The following is a 16,451-nucleotide window of genomic DNA, read 5'->3' as shown; positions in this document are numbered from 1 at the left end:
CATGACTGCCGGAGACTGGAGGAACCTCCTTGCTGGCACATGCTGCCATGGATGGGATCTGGGGCAGGGGAAGGACCAGGCTGGCATAGAGGTGCCAGTCCCCAGGGAAGCCCAGAGCATCATGTTTAGCCAAGTTTTCCCCAAACCCGCTCTAAGCCCTGTTCCCTTTCAGCCACCCAGTCTCAGCCTCTGCTGGCAGAGGTGGAGGAATCAGAAACTGAGTGGTACCCCTGGTGTGATGGAAATGGGCGGGGGAGAGGGAAGGAGCATGGGGTTCAGCCCCTACAATCCAGCAGAGACTCCACACAGCAGCAGTGGGGTTGGGGTCCTGCTGCGCTCCCTTCTGCGCCGCTTCCGGTGGGTCAACTGCACAAATGACCCTGAGGATTGCACCTGGGGCAAGCATGGACACCGTGGTTCTTCTTCCCGCTCCTCCCTACTGCCCTGAGCCCCCCCCAAGAATGGACTGGGAGGAGGGAAGATGTTACCAGTGCCGGGCTGCAAACACATTGCCTTCATTGTCCCGGTGCTGTGCCACCCCATGGGCTGACGGGACCCATTTGGCATCAGATGCTGAGTAGTGAGGAGACTGGGTGAAAGATAAGAGCTGGCAGTTTGAAAGAAAATGTACACTTTGACACACGGAGTAGGAAGTTTAGTGGTGGGGAGGTTTTATGTCAGTTTTCCTGCCTGCTAGCAAGAGAGAGAGCAGGGGGAAATAGAAAAGGGAGAAAATGTGGGGGTGTCGCACTGTGCTGGGGCTGTGTGGGGCTTTCCCCTCTGCCCTGGCTGCTTTCCCTCCAGGTGCCTTGAGCTATAGCTGCGTTGCTATTTGGTTAAATATTAAGAGGTCAAGTAATAGAGAACCAGAAAACTAATTGCATGCTGCCTTCCATGGCACGGTGGTTTTTGGTGAAAGCAAACCCGGCCCCTCGTGTTATGGGAAGGTTATGCTGCTCGAAGTGACAGCCGTAATCCAGCCAGACAGTGAGCATCGCTGCTTGGGACAACGTGCAGGTGGGAGGTGCCACATTGCTGCAGGGTGAATGTCAGAAGCCCCCAGCTCCGTGGTGCTCACGCACTGGGCCTGGGGGGCCACCGCTGAGCTCAGCCCACAGGGTCCGAGCACCTCTGGGTGCTCCTCGGTGTCCCTGAGCAATGGGAGCCCCCACTTTTGGCCGGAGCTGGGGCTGCCTGCGCTTCCCCACGGAGGCTCGCACGCAGGACGGGGTTGGACAGCCCTGCGGCCCTAACAAGGTGCTCATGTCCTATCTGGAAGGGGCTGCATGTGTGCACGTGTACTTGTATGCATACAAGCACATATGTGCGTGTATACATATGCGTGTGTCAGCAGCATGAATGCATCCCTGTGCTTCTGTGTGCATACACGTGCCTGTAAGTAAATGCATGTGCCGGCGGCAGTGTGTGCACCTGCGTGCCATGGGAGAAGCTGATGGGTGAGAGCTAAAGCTGCAGAAACCTCCAAGCTGCTTCCTTCTTTTTCCCTGCAAGGGAAGGCAGGGGTGCCACCAGTGGGGGGGGCACAGTCATGGGACAGGGCAGGGGAAAGCAGGGCGGGGGGAGCTTTCCCTGCCCCATGGCAGCTCCCAGCCCACCTCACACTTGTTCTCCCTGCTCCCAAGGGAGAAAATGAGGCAGGAGCCAGCCAGGGTCACCCACCCAGGGTCACCGCCGCCGGGTGCCCCTAAGACCCAAACTGCCCAATGGTCACTTTTCCCCCCTTACCTGGCTGGGGTGGGCCTTTCTCCCCGCACCAGCTATGCAGGTGGCTGGTCTCCGTGGCTCATGGCTGTCCCTGGATGTGCCCCACACCCCACACCCCTGGGGGGGCAGAGGGGCTGTTCATGTCAGCATCCCCGCAGAGGGGCCATGGCCCCCCAGCTCAGTCCAATGCTCACACAAAGTTGTGGGGCCACCATACATCTCAGGCATCCCCCACCTCCCCCTGCCCTCCGTCGCCTGCCCAAAAAATAGCCCCAGACATGCTGTGTTGGGAACAGCTTTATTTGGACAATCCTGCATCCATGGGGCAGGCAGGGCATGGCCTCTATGGTCCTGTCCCATCCCATCCCATCCCACCACTGCCCAGGATCCAGGGGTCATCCCCATCATGAGACCACTCGCCAAGCATCCCGCAGCCTGGCCTTCACCTGAAACTTCTGCACCTGCAGCACCACACCAAATTTGCCCTCCAGCGAGGGCAGGGGCTGGTCCTGGGGGCACTCGAGTGTGAACCTCTGCAGCACCCAGGCCAGGAAGAGGAAGAGCTCCATCTTGGCCAGGACTTCACCCAGGCAGACGCGGATCCCGGCCCCAAAGGGCAGGTAGCTGGGCGAGGGTGAGTGGATGTGCTGGCCCTGCTCATCCAGGAAGCGGCCTGCAAGAGGAAGGGACACCATTGGTGTCGGCAAGGATCGGTCCCTTCTGCCTGAGACCTGCACAAGTTCATCACACGTGTGTCCCTCCTGTGAGCTGCAAGAGCAAAGATGGTGCGAATGCCCCAGCTGGGTGGGAGCAGGACCTGACCTCCCACCACCAACCCTCCCCTGGGCTCAGCTTCTCCCACTGCACCCATCCCGCCATCCCCTACATCCCCCGGGGAGGATGGGAAGCACCCAATCAACCCACCAGGGTTGAACTCCTCAGGCTTGTCCCACTCCTTCTCGTCATGGTGCACGGACCAGAGGTTGATGACGACCCTGGCGCCCTTGGGGATGGAGTATTCCCCAATGCTGTAAGGTGAACGCAGAGTGAGACGGTCCCTCCCTCCCGCAGTGTCTGCCCATGTCCCGGCTGGGCCCCGTGGGGTCTCACCTGGTGTCGGCAAGGGACACGTGCGGGATGAGTAGGGGGGACACAGGCCGGATGCGCAGCACTTCGCTGATGGTGGCCTCCAGGTAGGGCAGCAGCGGGCGGTCACTGAGGTGGGGGTGACGTGCCAGACCAATTTTCTGGTCCATCTCCTCCTGGATCTTCCTCTGGACCTGGGAGGGGAGCAAGGGCTGGGGCATGAGCATGGGGAGGGGGCTGACCTGTGCGTGGGGGCTCCCCGTGGCAGTGGGGTACACCCAGCATCATCAGCACGTCCTGGCAGGTTGTGCAGGGCAGAAGTAAAATGCCCACAACCTGGTGCTGCTTATTCCCAAAGCCTGCTATCTCCCTGGGCGTTTGCCTTCCCCAAAGCCCCACATGATGTCCCTGGTGTCAGAGGGAGCACAGGGCCCCCCACCATGGGGTGCAGACCCTACCTCAGGGTAGTGTAGCAGGTAGAGCACAGCCCATTTGAGCACAGTTGTGGTGGTCTCCACACCGGCCCCAAAGATGTCCCCCACTGTCATGAGGAGGTGGTCATCAGTCAACTCCAGCCCTGGTGCCGGTGGGCTGCTGTTTTCAGCACTGAGCCTCACTTTCAGGAGGGCATCCATGAGGTCCCTCACGGTGTCCCCACAGAAGGCTTCCTGCCAGGGAATACACATAAGCCAGGCTGTCCTGGGTACAGTCCCCTCCACCCCAGCTCCAAGCGCCCTGCAGACCCCAAGCATCTCCTTGTCCTAACCCCATTGGCACCTTGTGTTCGGTGAACTTCTGCTGGAGCAGCTTGTCCCGGACCTTGAGGCATCTCTTCAGCAAGGTCAGGTCCTTGTTGGGGAAGATCTAGGGGAGAAAAGCCCCATTATAGCAAGGGGCTCCAGCTCAGCCCAGCCTCTGCAGGCCCCAGGCACTCGCTCTGTACCCATCAGGGTACTGGCTCTTGTGGGACTCTGGGGGAGGGACCCTCTTAACCCTGGGGTGCTCAGGTAGCTCCCTCCTAGGGGACACATCCCAGCTCCTCTATCTCGTCTGAGGTAAGAGGAACAGGCGGTCCCCATGTCCCTGCTCACCTGGAGCCAGGGGAAGATGTCCACCAAGCTCTCCTTGGCCACAGTGTCCACGATACCCTGGCTGTACTCCAGCATGGCCTCAAACTCGGGGTCCCCACGCCGGTATGAGGAATTGAAGCAGAGGGAGCAGACCACATTGGTGACAGCACGTGTGAGCTCAGGGGCCATGTCCAGGGCTGTATCCTGCGCAGCGCTGAGCGTCTCGCACAGGGACGCAGCCTCCCGGCAGACTGGGGTGGAGGGGAGAGGCAGGCGAGGGGGTGATAGTGAAGCTGAGGGGTCGGAGGGGAAAGCTGGGGGTTGGAAGGAGGGGTCCCCCACTCATTCAGGGTGTGCAGCCTTCAGAGAGCACCCCTCAGCCAGGGCTGAGCCCCGAGGGGCTGGGATGGGCGGAAGGGATGATGCTGGGTGCTGGGGAGGAGCAGAGAGAATGGAGACATGTGGAGAAGTCTCCATGTGTGGCTTGATGCTCCTTCTGGACGGAGCTGGGGGCTGGGAGCTGGCTCCATGCTTCAGTTTCCCTGGCTGTGAGCACAGAAAGCCAAAGCTCAGGGCAGAAAACACATGGGGAGAGGTGTTGGTAAAGTACTGGGGTTGGAAGGATGGGGACTGAGCCCCCACTAGGCAAACCAGGGGGATGCCAGCAGGTTTGGGCTGAGCCAATGAGTTTTCCCTTGGTTCCCAGGGGATCAGGGCACAGAGAAAGGAAAAATCCAGCCTAGATCAGGTACTGGAGGCAGACAGAGCTGGGAAGGAGCCCAGGGGGTGGCATGGGGCACTTACTGATCCTCTCGAGGGCGAGCGAGCCTTCCCCAAACATGGAGAGGGCAGCGTGCACCAGCTTGCGCTGGAACTTCCAGAGGGGGCCATAGCTGGCGAAGGCGATGTCCTTGCCTCCCCGGGACAGCAGGTCCGTGGTCACCTGTGGGACAGACAGCCCCAGGATCACACTACTGCAGGGCAGCCCTGCTGGGGCCGCATGTTGGAGAGGAGTAATGCTGGGGCCGTGGATGTTCATCTCATCCCAGGGATGGTCTGGGGGCTGGTGGTTAGAGCTGTTGGGCAAAGCCCGAGCGACAAGTTGTTTCCTCCCCGAAGACCAATGGAGAGGTCTGAGGACCGATGCCAGGGTTTGGGGCTGGGGTGCCCAGGAAACTAAGAGGGGGGAGGGAGCCTGGTGGTACCTGAACCCACGTCCCCATGCCCCGAGATGGAGCCAGCCCTGGGGAAGAATGGGCACCCTCGGGATGGGGGATACGCAGGATCCGTCCTAGGAAACAAGGCAGAGAGGGGCTGCCCCTGCTGCAGGCAGGATGGGGAGAGGAGATAGACCCTGCTGAGTGCTAGTGCCTTTCTCGGGAGCGTCCCCCACCTCACCCCATGCCACAGTGGGAGGGGGTCCCCCAAAACCTGCTGCCAACTCACAGTGCGGGGCCGTCCGGCGAAAGCTTTCCCCTTCTTCAGCAGCACCTCCCTGGCATGCTGGTAGCTGTTGACCACCACCACGTAGTGGGATCCCATCCAGAGGGCGTAGAGGCTGCCGTAGCGGCCCTGCAGGCGCCAGAGCCGCAGGTGGAGCTGGGGGTGCCCGGCCAGCTGCAGCAGGCTCCCCACCAGTGGCAGGGCCGGCAGACTCCGCGGGCGCCCGGTCCCCATCCCCAAAGTGGCTCGGTGGCGTGCCAGCCCCCAGGCACAGAGCAGGGCCAGGGCCAGCAGCAGGGCACCCAGCAGCAGCATGGCGGGGCCGGCTGTGGGGCTGCGGCAGTGCGGGGGGCTTTTATACCGGCTGTGGAGTCATTGCCTTGACCCAGAGGCGGGCTCGTCTCCTTATCGGGGGGACAGGGAGGGGGGAAACTGGGCGCTGGGCCCGTGGCCAGCTCTGCAGCTGGGCACCTGGTGGGGGGGGCAAGGGCAGCAGGGCCATGGCCACACTGGGCGGCCGTGGGGGAGCTGCATCCAGTAGGCTGCAGGCCAGGGGATACCCAGGGCTGGATCCATCCTCGGGGCTCCGTTCCCAGGGGTGTGGGGGCAGCTGAGCCCTTGGGGTGTCCCCTGGGTGCCGTGAGTACAGCTGGGGACTGGTGGGGGGCACCGGGGTCTGTTGATGGGAGCCCGTCAATGTGCCCAGGAGGGGATGGGCAGCACAGGGCTGGGGGCACTGGGCAGCACTGGGAATGCTGAGAAGCCCTGGACAGCCCTGATCGTCAGCCCTGGGTGGTGCTGGGCACCCCTGATAAGCGCTGGTGGGCACTGGTCAGCTCTGGTCAGCGCTGGTCAGCGCTGGGCATGCAGTGGTCAGTACTGAGAAGCCTTGTGCAGCCCTGGTCAACCCTGGGTAGTACTGGTCAGTGCTGGTCAGCACTGGGCAGCCCCGGGCAGCACTGGGCAGTGCTCAGCAGCCTCGGGTTGTCCGCGCCTAGGCTGATGTCCGAGTCGGAGGTGTCCTGGGGGAGACCATAGGGGAGACAAGAGCCCCGAGGGACCCGGCTACGGGCAGAGGCGACCCCTCCGCGGCGGCACCGCCGCCCTCCGCGGGGCCTGCGCCTTCTCGACCCTTCTGGCCCCCGGCGCTCGCCGTAGCGGCGCCCGGCGGGGCGAGGCGGGGCGGGGGCAGAGCAAGATGGCGGCGGGGGGCGCGGCGGACTCTCAGGCGCGCTTTGGCCACTCGGTGAAGGGGCTGCTGACCGAGAAGGTGACGAGCTGCGGCACCGACGTGATCGCCCTCACCAAGCAGGTGCTGAAGGGCTCCCGCAGCGCCGAGGTGAGCGGCGGGCGCCGCCGTACGGCCGACTACAGGGCCCGGTATTGCGGCCCGGCCGAGCCCCGCCGGCGGTGGAGCGGGCATGCTGGGAGCTGTAGTCCGGGGAGGGACGGGGGACCGGGTCACATCGCTGGGTCTGGGCAGGGGACGGGGACAACGGGGCCCGGGCTGCGGGCATGGCTGGGCCGGCGGGGCACCGCCGTAGGGCTCTTGGGCCGCGGGTGCCGCTGACAGCGCTGGGGAGGTGGTGGGAGACGGGAGGCGGCCTTTACCTCATGGCGTCTCTCCAGGGTGACAGGCTGGAGCTGTGCCTCAGGCTGTCCCGAAGACCGTGGTCGCTGAGGGGTGGGCACGGCACCGCCATGCTCCCTACAAGCCTGCCAGCGTGTTGCCCGGTGGCCCCTCCGGACTGTCAGCCTTGCCTGAGGTCTGCTGAGTGGCCATCACAAGTGTCTTGGGGAGCACAGAGCTGCTGCCTCTCAGTCTGGTCTGTGTATTTGTCTTTTAGCTCCTGGGTCAAGCTGCTAGAAACATGGTGATGCAAGAAGATGCCATCCTGCACTCGGAAGATGTAAGCTGTGTTTATCTGCTAGAGCAACAGTGTTTCTAGTGGACAGGAGGAGAGGAGGGTTATAAGAACAGATATGCAGGCACGGTACTGGAGCCCTGCAATGAAATACGTGAGTTCAGGCAGCAGCGCTGGTGGCCACAACAATTTAGTGCTTCTTCAAACCCGCATGTGTTGCTGGCCTTCCAGCGTCCTGCAGCCCAAGCCAGCCCTTAAGCTGTGCCATCTCCACTGGAAAACTGGAGAGACTGTAGATTGAAACAAAGCACTCAGTGTCTGTGCCTGTCATTGGGAAAGAAGAGGGGAGTGTGCCACTGCTGACAGATACTGGTGGGGGTGTTTTGGAGGCAGCACAGTGGTACAGTGATGGCCATGGAGGAACTCCCCGGGGCATTGGGACAGTTTGCCCTGTGATTCTGCTGAACTGCTCCCATCAGACATTCATTCTTTGTCTTGTTCTCCACAGAGTTTAAGGAAAATGGCCATAATAACCACTCATCTACAGTACCAGTAAGTAGGGGACACCTCTGGGGAACTGAGTGGATCCCTCAATCCCTTTAGTTCTACTTAAAGACTTTGCATGAAGCCCACTCAGACCGATCCCTCTTGCCCGGCTCCTCAAAGCTGAGCAGACCCTGGAGCTGGGATCTTCAGCCCTCTCCAGTTCTGCTGGAGTTCAGGCTGTTTTGGGGTGGGAGCTGAGATTTTTGCCTCCTGTTTGCCATGCACTGTGTCTCCTGTGATAGTGTGTGACGTATCTAGAGCTAAGGGGGAGAAGCCAGTGCTGCTGCCGTCCTCTCAGAACTTAATTCAGGAACACATTGGGGTTTTGGCCTCCTGAGCCCTTGATCAAGTCCCTTTTCTTCAACATAACATAAACCGTGTTGCTGAGATTTTGCTTTTCTAATGTTCCTTCTGTCTCCCTTTCTCATCTAGGCAAGAAGCAATTCAGAAGAAGTGAGTACTGAGCTGAAGGAATGCCAGGAGGACCCGTGGGACACATGTGGGGGCTGATGGAAAGGGAAAAGTGATGGAGTAGCGTGGGGGAAAACAGAGTGGAAAGGGTTTTGCAGCTGCCTTTGAAGCAGATGCTGGCCCAGTGAGATAGTGTTTCAGTATTGTGAAGAGATGGGGGTTTGAGTGAAGGGATGATTTATACAAAAGCTTCCATTTGTTTCATTAATGTGATTGATCCCGTAAGGTTGTTTGTGATAGGAGATGAGGGTGGTGTAGAGTAGAGCTGGCTGCTTTATGGGTGCAGAAAATGAGGTTTGCCTTGTGGGGACACGGAGGTGGGTTGGGGAACCCCAGGGTTTGTCTTTGCTGTAGTGTCAGCGCTAGAGCTGTTCTGGTCCCTTGGGCACAGGCAGCACAACACAGTCTGGGGAGCAGATCTCACTGTGAACCTCTTCTTGCTTGGTCCCCAGCGTCGAGCAGTCATCAAACCTACAGGACCAGCTGAATCACTTGCTGAAATGAAGCATAACTGAAGGCACAAGGACATCTTGGCTGGTGCTGAGGGCAGCGAAGCAACCTATCCCCTCCAGACCTGTGTCTGGATGGTGCTGGATGTCAGCTGGGATATGTGCAGAGTCTGTGTTTCTGGGCATGTGGGCTCCTCTCACATGCCTCCATCCACGTCTCTGCTCCAGAACACTCACCTAACTGAAACAAACTTACCTGAAACTTTACTCCCCCCAGCAATTCCTGTGTCCACTTACTTCCCATGTAGCATGAGGTGCTCAGACCATACCAGCACCCCTGACAAGAAATGCATAAAATTTAAGCGTGGGTTTTAAATACAGGTGCTTGCAGTTTGACGCTGGTCTGTATTTACACCCAGACATGGCACAGACTGCAATTTATTTAGGGCATGTTAATCAGTGGGAGCTGTAAGTGCCTGTGTGGGTGAGAGAGGTGCTTCAGTATAGACTGAGGTGCCAGTCCCAGGCCAGAATTTCTGAAAGTGGGAATCTGGGCACACACCTCTTGTCACTGGTCCAGCCGGACATGGTTTGGCCAGCGTCCTGCTCGAAGGTTATCTTATTTTCCACTCTGCTGGAATTTGGAACGTCATCCCCTTGCCAACCCATCTGCATTGCCTTCGGCCTTCAACTGCATTCCTCTTCCTGGGCTGCTGCTCCAGCTCTTGGTGAAGCAGCCTTGGCTGTGGTGTTTGTTTGTATCTGGTTGGGAAGGTATCCAAAGGCCCGGCTGGGAAGCCAGCAGGAGAGCATCCTGAGCCGGTGTGCTCAGTACTGCACTGCTCTGTTGGAAGGCTGGCGGCCGGGCTCCTGTTCGCATCCCAGGGAGCGACATCAGGACCAGGCTATAAATACTATATCTTGTTTTTGGTAAGTCACTTATCTGGAGCACTTGGAGCACACGGGAAGCACTTGTTTGCCCGAGTGTGCTTTTCATCAGCTGATATGAGAAGGCAAGCTGAGAGTGGGCAGTGGCCTGCCATGTTACTGTTGGAGCACTGTAGGGTTTGGGTCCTGTGCTGCAGAGCCTTCTCCTGTGCTGGATCTTATCATCCCCTCCAGTGCCGCTGCCTGATTGGGCTTCCCCTGGTGGCACCACAGCTCCTGTGTCCTGTGAAGGTGCCTCTGTTAGCCCAGGGTCCATGGGGTATATTTTTACCTTGAGAGGCGTCCTGATCCCCAGCTTTGCAGATGAACTTTGGGAATGAGGGCTTTCCCTGAGCTGCTGGAGAAGCTGCGACTCACTTGCTAGGAATAAAAGCTGCCCTGAAGACCACCAAACTGCAGCAGAGTCTGTGCTGGATGTTATTGCTGGCAGTCCCTGTGCAGGGGGGAGGCTTTTTGGGATGGTGGGTCACTGCGCCTCAGTGTCTCCCATCATGCTTCAACTCTGGGGGCTGCTTTGCAGCCGCAGCGTCTCCTTGCTGCAGGTGGCTCATCCCCACAAGGTCCTGTTCTCTGCTGGGGCCAGTGCAGCCCTGCAGCATTAAACTGGGGGTCTCCCTGCATTTGGGGCGGACAGAGACGGGGCTGCGCAGTGCGGGAGCAGAGCTGTTTAGGGGGTTGGGTAAAGGCAGCAGGATGGGTTTTTGGGGGGGGTGTGGGTGCGGGTACAGACCATGGGTAACGGCAGCGTCACCCCCACGGGAGCGGGGCCGGCTCCCACCGCCGCGCCTGGGGCCGTGCGGGGCCGCGCAGGGTGCCGGGGCCGCGCAGGGTGCCGGGGCGGAGCGTGTGGCGGGTCCGGGCAGAGTGCGGCCGAGGCGCCGCGGCCGGAGGCAGTGAAGCAGTAAGGCAGCCCCGGGGCCTCTGCTGCGGGGTGCTGGGGCTTCCCTGGGGCCACCCCTGGCGCCGGGGGCTCTCTGCAGAGCAGGGAGTAAGGGGGGGGGGGGGGGAATTCCCTGCGGGGAAGATTTTGGGGGATCGTCTCTGCAGGGCAGCTGGGACTGGGGATTTTGGAAGAGGGCGGGGGGGATGGGGGGTGGGGTGGGGTGTTGTCGGGCGCCCCCAAGAGCATGCCGCTCGGCTGCAAGTTTGGGGGGGGGGATCTCTCTGGGTACTGCCGGGGGCGGGGAATGGAGGGAAGCTAAAAAAGTGCTGCCGTATTTGGGGTAAGGGAGGGAGGGTCAGGGCGTTGGGGAGGGCCTGGCGCGCTGCCCGTGGCTGTGGCGTCAGGCACCGGCCCCCGCGGTGCCGTTGCAGTGTCATCCCCCTGCGGAGAGCGGATCCACCGGGAGGTGCAGGTGAGAGGCGCGGGGGGCAGCTGGCGGGGGGACGGGGTGGCGGGGTGGCCTCCCCCGGCCGGGCCCGGGCTGTGGCGGCGTGCCTGCTGCCGTCAGAGGGCAAAGCTCATTTCGGGGCCACCGATAAAAACATTAGGCGGAGCCGGCTGCTTTGCTCCAGTTTCCCGCAGGGATGGGGGGACTGGGGAACCCCGCGTTTCCCTGCCCTCGTTCCCCGCGCCCCTCTCGGCTGGGGAAACGGTGGCTGCAGCCTGTGAAGTTACTGCAAATGGGAATTTAATCCCCTTACTGCACAAACACGGCTGTTAATGCAGGCAAGGGGAGCTGAGGAGGACGGGGGCAAAGGGATGCTTCATGTTAGCCCAGTTTTCAACTGGGTGCAAACACGAGACCAGTGCCGGAGGGCACTGGGGACATGTACGAGCCGAGCACAGGCATGGCCCCCGTGTTTTGGTGTGTGGGGAGCTCCCGGGGCACAGCTTGCCATCGTATGGTGTCCTCTGTCCTTCCCATCGCAGGATTACTATGGCAAAAGGCTTCAGAAGTCAGAGGACCTGAGGACCAATGCGTGCGTCACCTCGGCTGTGCCCCTTCCCAAGGCAGTGAGAGATGCTCTGAAGCGTGTCCACGAGGAGGTGGTGGCCAGGTAAACCCTGGGGTCTCCCCTCTGCTGCTGCCTCCCCGTCAGCTGCAGCTCCCCAGACTCCCGTGCCGCAGAGGCACCTCCACCTGGCTCAGCTCAGCATCTCCCTAGGTACTATGGCTGCGGTCTGGTGATCCCTGAGTGCCTGGCATCATGCCGAATCCTGGACCTGGGCAGCGGCAGCGGCAGAGACTGCTACCTGCTGAGCCAGCTGGTTGGGGAGAGGGGCCATGTCACTGGGATAGACATGACCGAGAGCCAGGTATGGTGCGGAGCCAGAGCTTCCCCTCATCCCCCCAGCATCCTCCCACTGTCATTCCCTTCCTCCTGCCAGGTTGAGTTGGCAAAGAAGCACATTGCCTACCACATGGACAAGTTTGGCTACCAAAAGCCAAACGTGGACTTCCTTCAGGGATACATGGAGAAGCTGGGTGATGCCGGGCTGGCTGATGAGAGCTATGATATTGTCATGTAGGTACTGCGCAGGGCACTGCCACCCCTGATCTTGCTGCTGCCTGGGGCCATGAGCTGGGGTCTGGGTCTGCATCCCACTGGGTCGCTCACTTCAGGAGCACACGTTAGGAAAGGGAAAATCCCAAGGCAGAGTCTGGGCTAGAGCCTGGGAACATAGAAACTATCCTTTTCATGGTTAAATTGACATCTCCAAATCCTGCCTGAAGCAATGGGATGTGCAGCAGCCGGTGAATGTGCAGCAGCCGGGGGTGCTGAGCATGTGAGAGGGTGCAAATGAGCCTTGGTCTTCTCCCCAGCTCCAACTGTGTGATCAACCTCGCTCCCGACAAGAAGGCTGTGCTGCGGGAGGCCTACCGCGTGCTGAAGGTAACGCCAGGGCCAGCACCTGGGACAGGAGTGAAGCAGGGTTAGGGTGGTCCTGCTGTTGGGGTGCCACTGGGATGCAGCAAATGGGATCTGGCAAGGCAGAGATGTGGGATGGGGCCAGGGGAAGGTACGTCTGCAGAGGGTCCCGAGCAGGATAGCATTGGGGGGTGCCCAGTTCTCCCTGCACCTTTTGTCCTGTTGCTTCTCGGGATCTCCCTTCACTCCTTGCTGCCTTCTAGCCTGGTGGAGAGATGTACTTCAGCGATGTCTACGCTAATCAGCGCCTGAGCGAGACCATCCAGGAGCACAGTGTGCTGTGGGGTGCGTAGGGCTCTGGGATGGGGGTGGCATGGGATGGAGGGACTGGACCTTTGCCTCCATCACCTGTGTCTGCGGTCTCGTGCCAGGGGAGTGTCTGGCGGGAGCCCTGTACTGGAGAGACCTGTACAGCATTGCCGAGGAGGTGGGGTTCAGCCCCCCATGCCTGGTCACCGCCAGCCCCATCACCATCGGCGACAAGGAGCTGGAGGCCATCATTGGTGAGGGTCCAACCAAGGAACATCAGCTCTGGGCAGCTGTGAGGAGCTGTGCTGGGATCTCGGGCTCTGCTGGTTCCCAGCCCAGGTGCTTGGTGCCCAACCCCCCAACCTCTCCCTTGCAGGTGACAGCCGCTTCGTCTCTGCGACTTACCGCCTGTTCAAGGTGCCAAGTAGCAGCCGGGCCGGGCCAGGCCAGGTCATCTACAACGGTGGGATTGTGGGGCACGAGCGAGAGCTGGTGTTTGACGCCAACTTCACCTTCAAGGTGAGGGGTGAGGCTTCCCAGGATGCCAAGCAGTCCTGGTCTGTAGGGGTGGGGACGGGGCAGCCAGACCCATGCAGTGCATTGAGGTAGAGGTGGGAGCAGGACATCTGTGGTGGCTTCACAAGGGGGGTTGGAGCCAGCTCCTTGGTTGTTGTGGGTCGTCTCAAGGTTTCGGGTCAGGCTGTGTCCCTGCTTTTGCCTGCCACCCATTGTCTGACTGGGTGGCTGGTGTCCCCTGGGTCATGTATCCCAGACCCCAGCCCTGTGACTGTCCCTCTGTCCCCAGGAAGGAGAGGCGGTGGATGTGGATGCCGAGATGGCGGCGATCTTGCGGAGCTCTAGGTTTGCGGAGGAATTCCTGATCCGAGCCGGTGGTGCCAACGCTGCCGCACCACAGGGCTGCTGTCGCAAGGGGGTGAAGGTTGGTAGCAGGGAGCTCCATGGCTGGGTTCAGGGATGAGGACATGGGTGTCCCATGTCATCAAGAGTTGCCCTGGGATATCAATGAGGCTATGGCACGACACCAAGAGACCTGAGTCCTTCTGGGCCATGCAGGAGCCGATGGGGCACTGAAGGTGGTGCCTGGTGCTTGAGTTTGGGCAACTGCATCCCAGTGCAGGTTGGAGCCCTCCAAAGGGGTGGTCTGCTCTAACCACCAGGCATGAGACCCCCTTCCTCCCCCGACATGTCTATGGGGGCTGCCGGGGTTGACAGCTGGACCTGCTTGATGTCTCCCAAGGGGAGACATCCTTCCTCCAGGAGATGGCTGGAGACAGCCTGCCCCAGGGAGGTGATGGCCCATCCCCGCGGCTCCTTCCTCCCCATCGCTTTCCCCGCACCTCCCAGCTGCTGATGTGAGCTTGACCCTGGCTGCCAGCCCTGACCCCACAGCACAAAGCACCTCTATCTGCTGGAAGCCTCTCTCCTCCTCCCCACAGTGGTCCTTCCAGCCTGCAGATGGGCCAGGAGAGGCTGGGAAGCAGAGATCATCACTACATGAGGGAGATAAGGCCCTGCAGCTGCGTGTCCCTGAAATGCAACCTTGTACTTGGGGAGGGGGAGAAGTTCATGGGTCCCTGTCCAAGCAGGAGGCATTTCTCAGATAAAAGCAGAGCTCGTGTCCCAGAGAAGCTCTTGGCATCCTCCTTGCGGCAGCGAAAAGCAGCTGGAGTCACCCGGGGGCTGCCCCCATGTTAGCTATGGAGGGTCTGCTTGGGGTGCCCTGCTGGCAGAGAGCCAGTTGGGGGAAATGCCACTTTAGGGGGGATGCCTCTTGCTTCCCTCTGGCCTGATTCTGCTCTGGGTTGTTCTCTGCCCTCCAGGAGAAGATCTGCAATCCCTTCCAGCTGCTGGAGCAGCTGGCGGCCCCAGGTCCTGCCTGCCGTCCCAGCGGCACCTGTGGTCCCTCGGGGTGCTGCTGAGTGGTGAGCAATGCCCCCACACCGGTGGATGCCGGCGGGGCCGGAGGATGTGGCCCCAGCAGCGTGCGGCTTCCACCAGAGAGCAAATAAATGGCTGAGCTCGAAGGCTGTGTGCTTGCGGCTGGGACCACGGAGCCCATAGGGTCCTGTGCTTTCCTGTCGGGGCTGGTGGGGCAGGTTGTGCCTGGTTGCGGTGAGGATGGGCAGCTGTCCTGTGGGTCTCCTTGCTATGGGGCTGGCAGTGGCCACATGGCTTGGACACACAGGACGGGAAGGTCTCTGTAGGAAGGGGGTTGTGGGTCCCCACGCATGGGATGGCAGGTCTGGCGTGGGTTTGGCAGTAGCTGCATGCTGCTGTTGAGCACACGGAGCAGATGGAGATGTTTGCAGAAGGCAGCTTGGCAGAGCAGGGTGTGAAAGGAGGCCCCAGCGCCGCACAGGGCCTGACCCTGTGGCGTGCACCCTTCTGCATGCACCTGGCTTCAATTTGAGGTCTTGGGGAACCCACAGCCCAGATGCAAATGCTTCTGAGAAGCAAAAGGCGCAGCAATAAGCAGCCCAGTAGCTTTTTTTCCTTCTTTTGATCTCCCCATGCTAACCCTCCACACGCAGGGAACCATGAGCATCCAACAGGCAAATTCAGCACAAGCTCCCAGTAGTGGGCTGAGCAGCTCAATGAGGCAGCTGCAAACGAGCATCTCCGTAGGGCGGTGGGCGAGAAGGACCGGTCACCTCCTGGGGCTCAGGCTGCTCCGCTTTTCCATGAAGTGCTCAATGTGGCAGCCGGGGTGCAAAGGGATGTCCCCGTTATTTGCATTCAGGAGAGGGGATGCCCCAAGCGCAGCTCCCTCGCGCCTTGTCTCCCTTACAGCCCCACAGCCCATTCCAAGAGACGCAAATTACTCTTCTTTCCCTCATGCATCATCGCTGGGGCTTCTGTTTTCCCCCGGACTCCATCTAGCGGGAAAGCCCCGTGTTCCCCGCAAACATCACACCTGCAGAGTCTTGCAGGGAAATGCAGCCATTCTGGAAAGCCAGAAACCCACCTGGCTGCATCCCGCAGCGGGTGAGGAGCGAGGACTGAGGGCTTCGAGGCTGATGGGCTGTGTTCCCACCGCCCAGTGTGAATCCCGCGTGCCCCAGCCCGCAGAGGCTGTTTGGGCAAGGCGAAGAGCAGTGGCGCCCGAGCCCTTGGGTGAGCAGCTGAGCTTAGAAATGAGGGACTGTTTCCACCCCTCCTCATACGTGCTGATTTTTCCAGGAGGGACCAAATTTTCCCGCTCTGCCATTTAAACAGCATCTTGCTGTGGCATGGGGGAAGATAAAAAGCAAACAATAAAATATTTGGGTTCAAAAAGAAATGTGGGCAAGTGCGAAGGATGCTCTGCAGTAGCTGTAGCGGTGGCTGAAGGAGGGTGGTAAGGAGGCTTTTCGGTGGGGGTTCGGGAGGGTTCGGGTGGTAAGGAGGCTTTTCCAGAGCATCTGGAATGAAAGACTGATTAGTCAGGGAATGCCCAACTGTTGCACAGAGATGGGAAATCCAGAAACTGGTGTGAAAGGCTGAGGTGTTCAATAGCTTTTCTTGTTCTCTGCTGGAAACAAAGCTGCAGAATGGGTGACATGGCTAGAAAAGGCAGTTTACCATCTGTCTCAAGGGAGGTACAAGATGGTTTCTACTCATAGATGAAGCTTTCAAATCCCTGGTACATGTGCCTCCCAGCAAGAGCTGTACCAGGACAAGGAGCACTCATCAGTCCTCCAGTTTTAAGTCCTGACAAAATGTGG

At 60.2% G+C, this 16,451-nt stretch overlaps 3 protein-coding genes across 3 annotated transcripts; 2 read left to right on the top strand and 1 right to left on the bottom strand.

The window, feature by feature from the left end:
• Nucleotides 1–2,129: 2,129 nt before the first annotated feature.
• CYP17A1 (cytochrome P450 family 17 subfamily A member 1) lies at nt 2,130–5,639 on the bottom strand (the record flags this gene model as incomplete). The annotated part of the gene is made up of 8 exons (XM_082486702.1): nt 2,130–2,398; nt 2,650–2,753; nt 2,836–3,005; nt 3,270–3,479; nt 3,589–3,675; nt 3,903–4,132; nt 4,686–4,824; nt 5,328–5,639. The coding sequence occupies 8 exons, from the start codon at nt 5,637–5,639 to the stop codon at nt 2,130–2,132; spliced, it is 1,521 nt and encodes a 506-aa protein (XP_082342828.1).
• An 873-nt stretch (nt 5,640–6,512) lies between these two features.
• BORCS7 (BLOC-1 related complex subunit 7) lies at nt 6,513–9,975 on the top strand. Its single transcript, XM_082486670.1, has 5 exons — nt 6,513–6,663; nt 7,172–7,234; nt 7,698–7,741; nt 8,168–8,188; nt 8,659–9,975. The coding sequence occupies exons 1-5, from the start codon at nt 6,523–6,525 to the stop codon at nt 8,708–8,710; spliced, it is 321 nt and encodes a 106-aa protein (XP_082342796.1). The 5' UTR covers nt 6,513–6,522; the 3' UTR covers nt 8,711–9,975.
• Nucleotides 9,976–10,425: 450 nt separating this feature from the next.
• AS3MT (arsenite methyltransferase) lies at nt 10,426–14,771 on the top strand. The gene is made up of 11 exons (XM_082486612.1): nt 10,426–10,504; nt 10,918–10,958; nt 11,477–11,604; nt 11,713–11,863; nt 11,936–12,072; nt 12,372–12,441; nt 12,681–12,762; nt 12,849–12,980; nt 13,103–13,245; nt 13,532–13,666; nt 14,568–14,771. Coding segments are annotated over exons 1-11 (1,119 nt in total). The 5' UTR covers nt 10,426–10,503; the 3' UTR covers nt 14,667–14,771.
• Nucleotides 14,772–16,451: the final 1,680 nt, after the last annotated feature.

This window comes from Vanellus vanellus (genome assembly GCF_965231255.1).
Source record: "Vanellus vanellus genome assembly, chromosome: 7".
NCBI lineage: Eukaryota > Metazoa > Chordata > Aves > Charadriiformes > Charadriidae > Vanellus > Vanellus vanellus.
The sequence above is the reverse complement of the archived record's forward strand: the minus strand, read 5'-3'. Positions and strand labels throughout refer to the sequence as shown.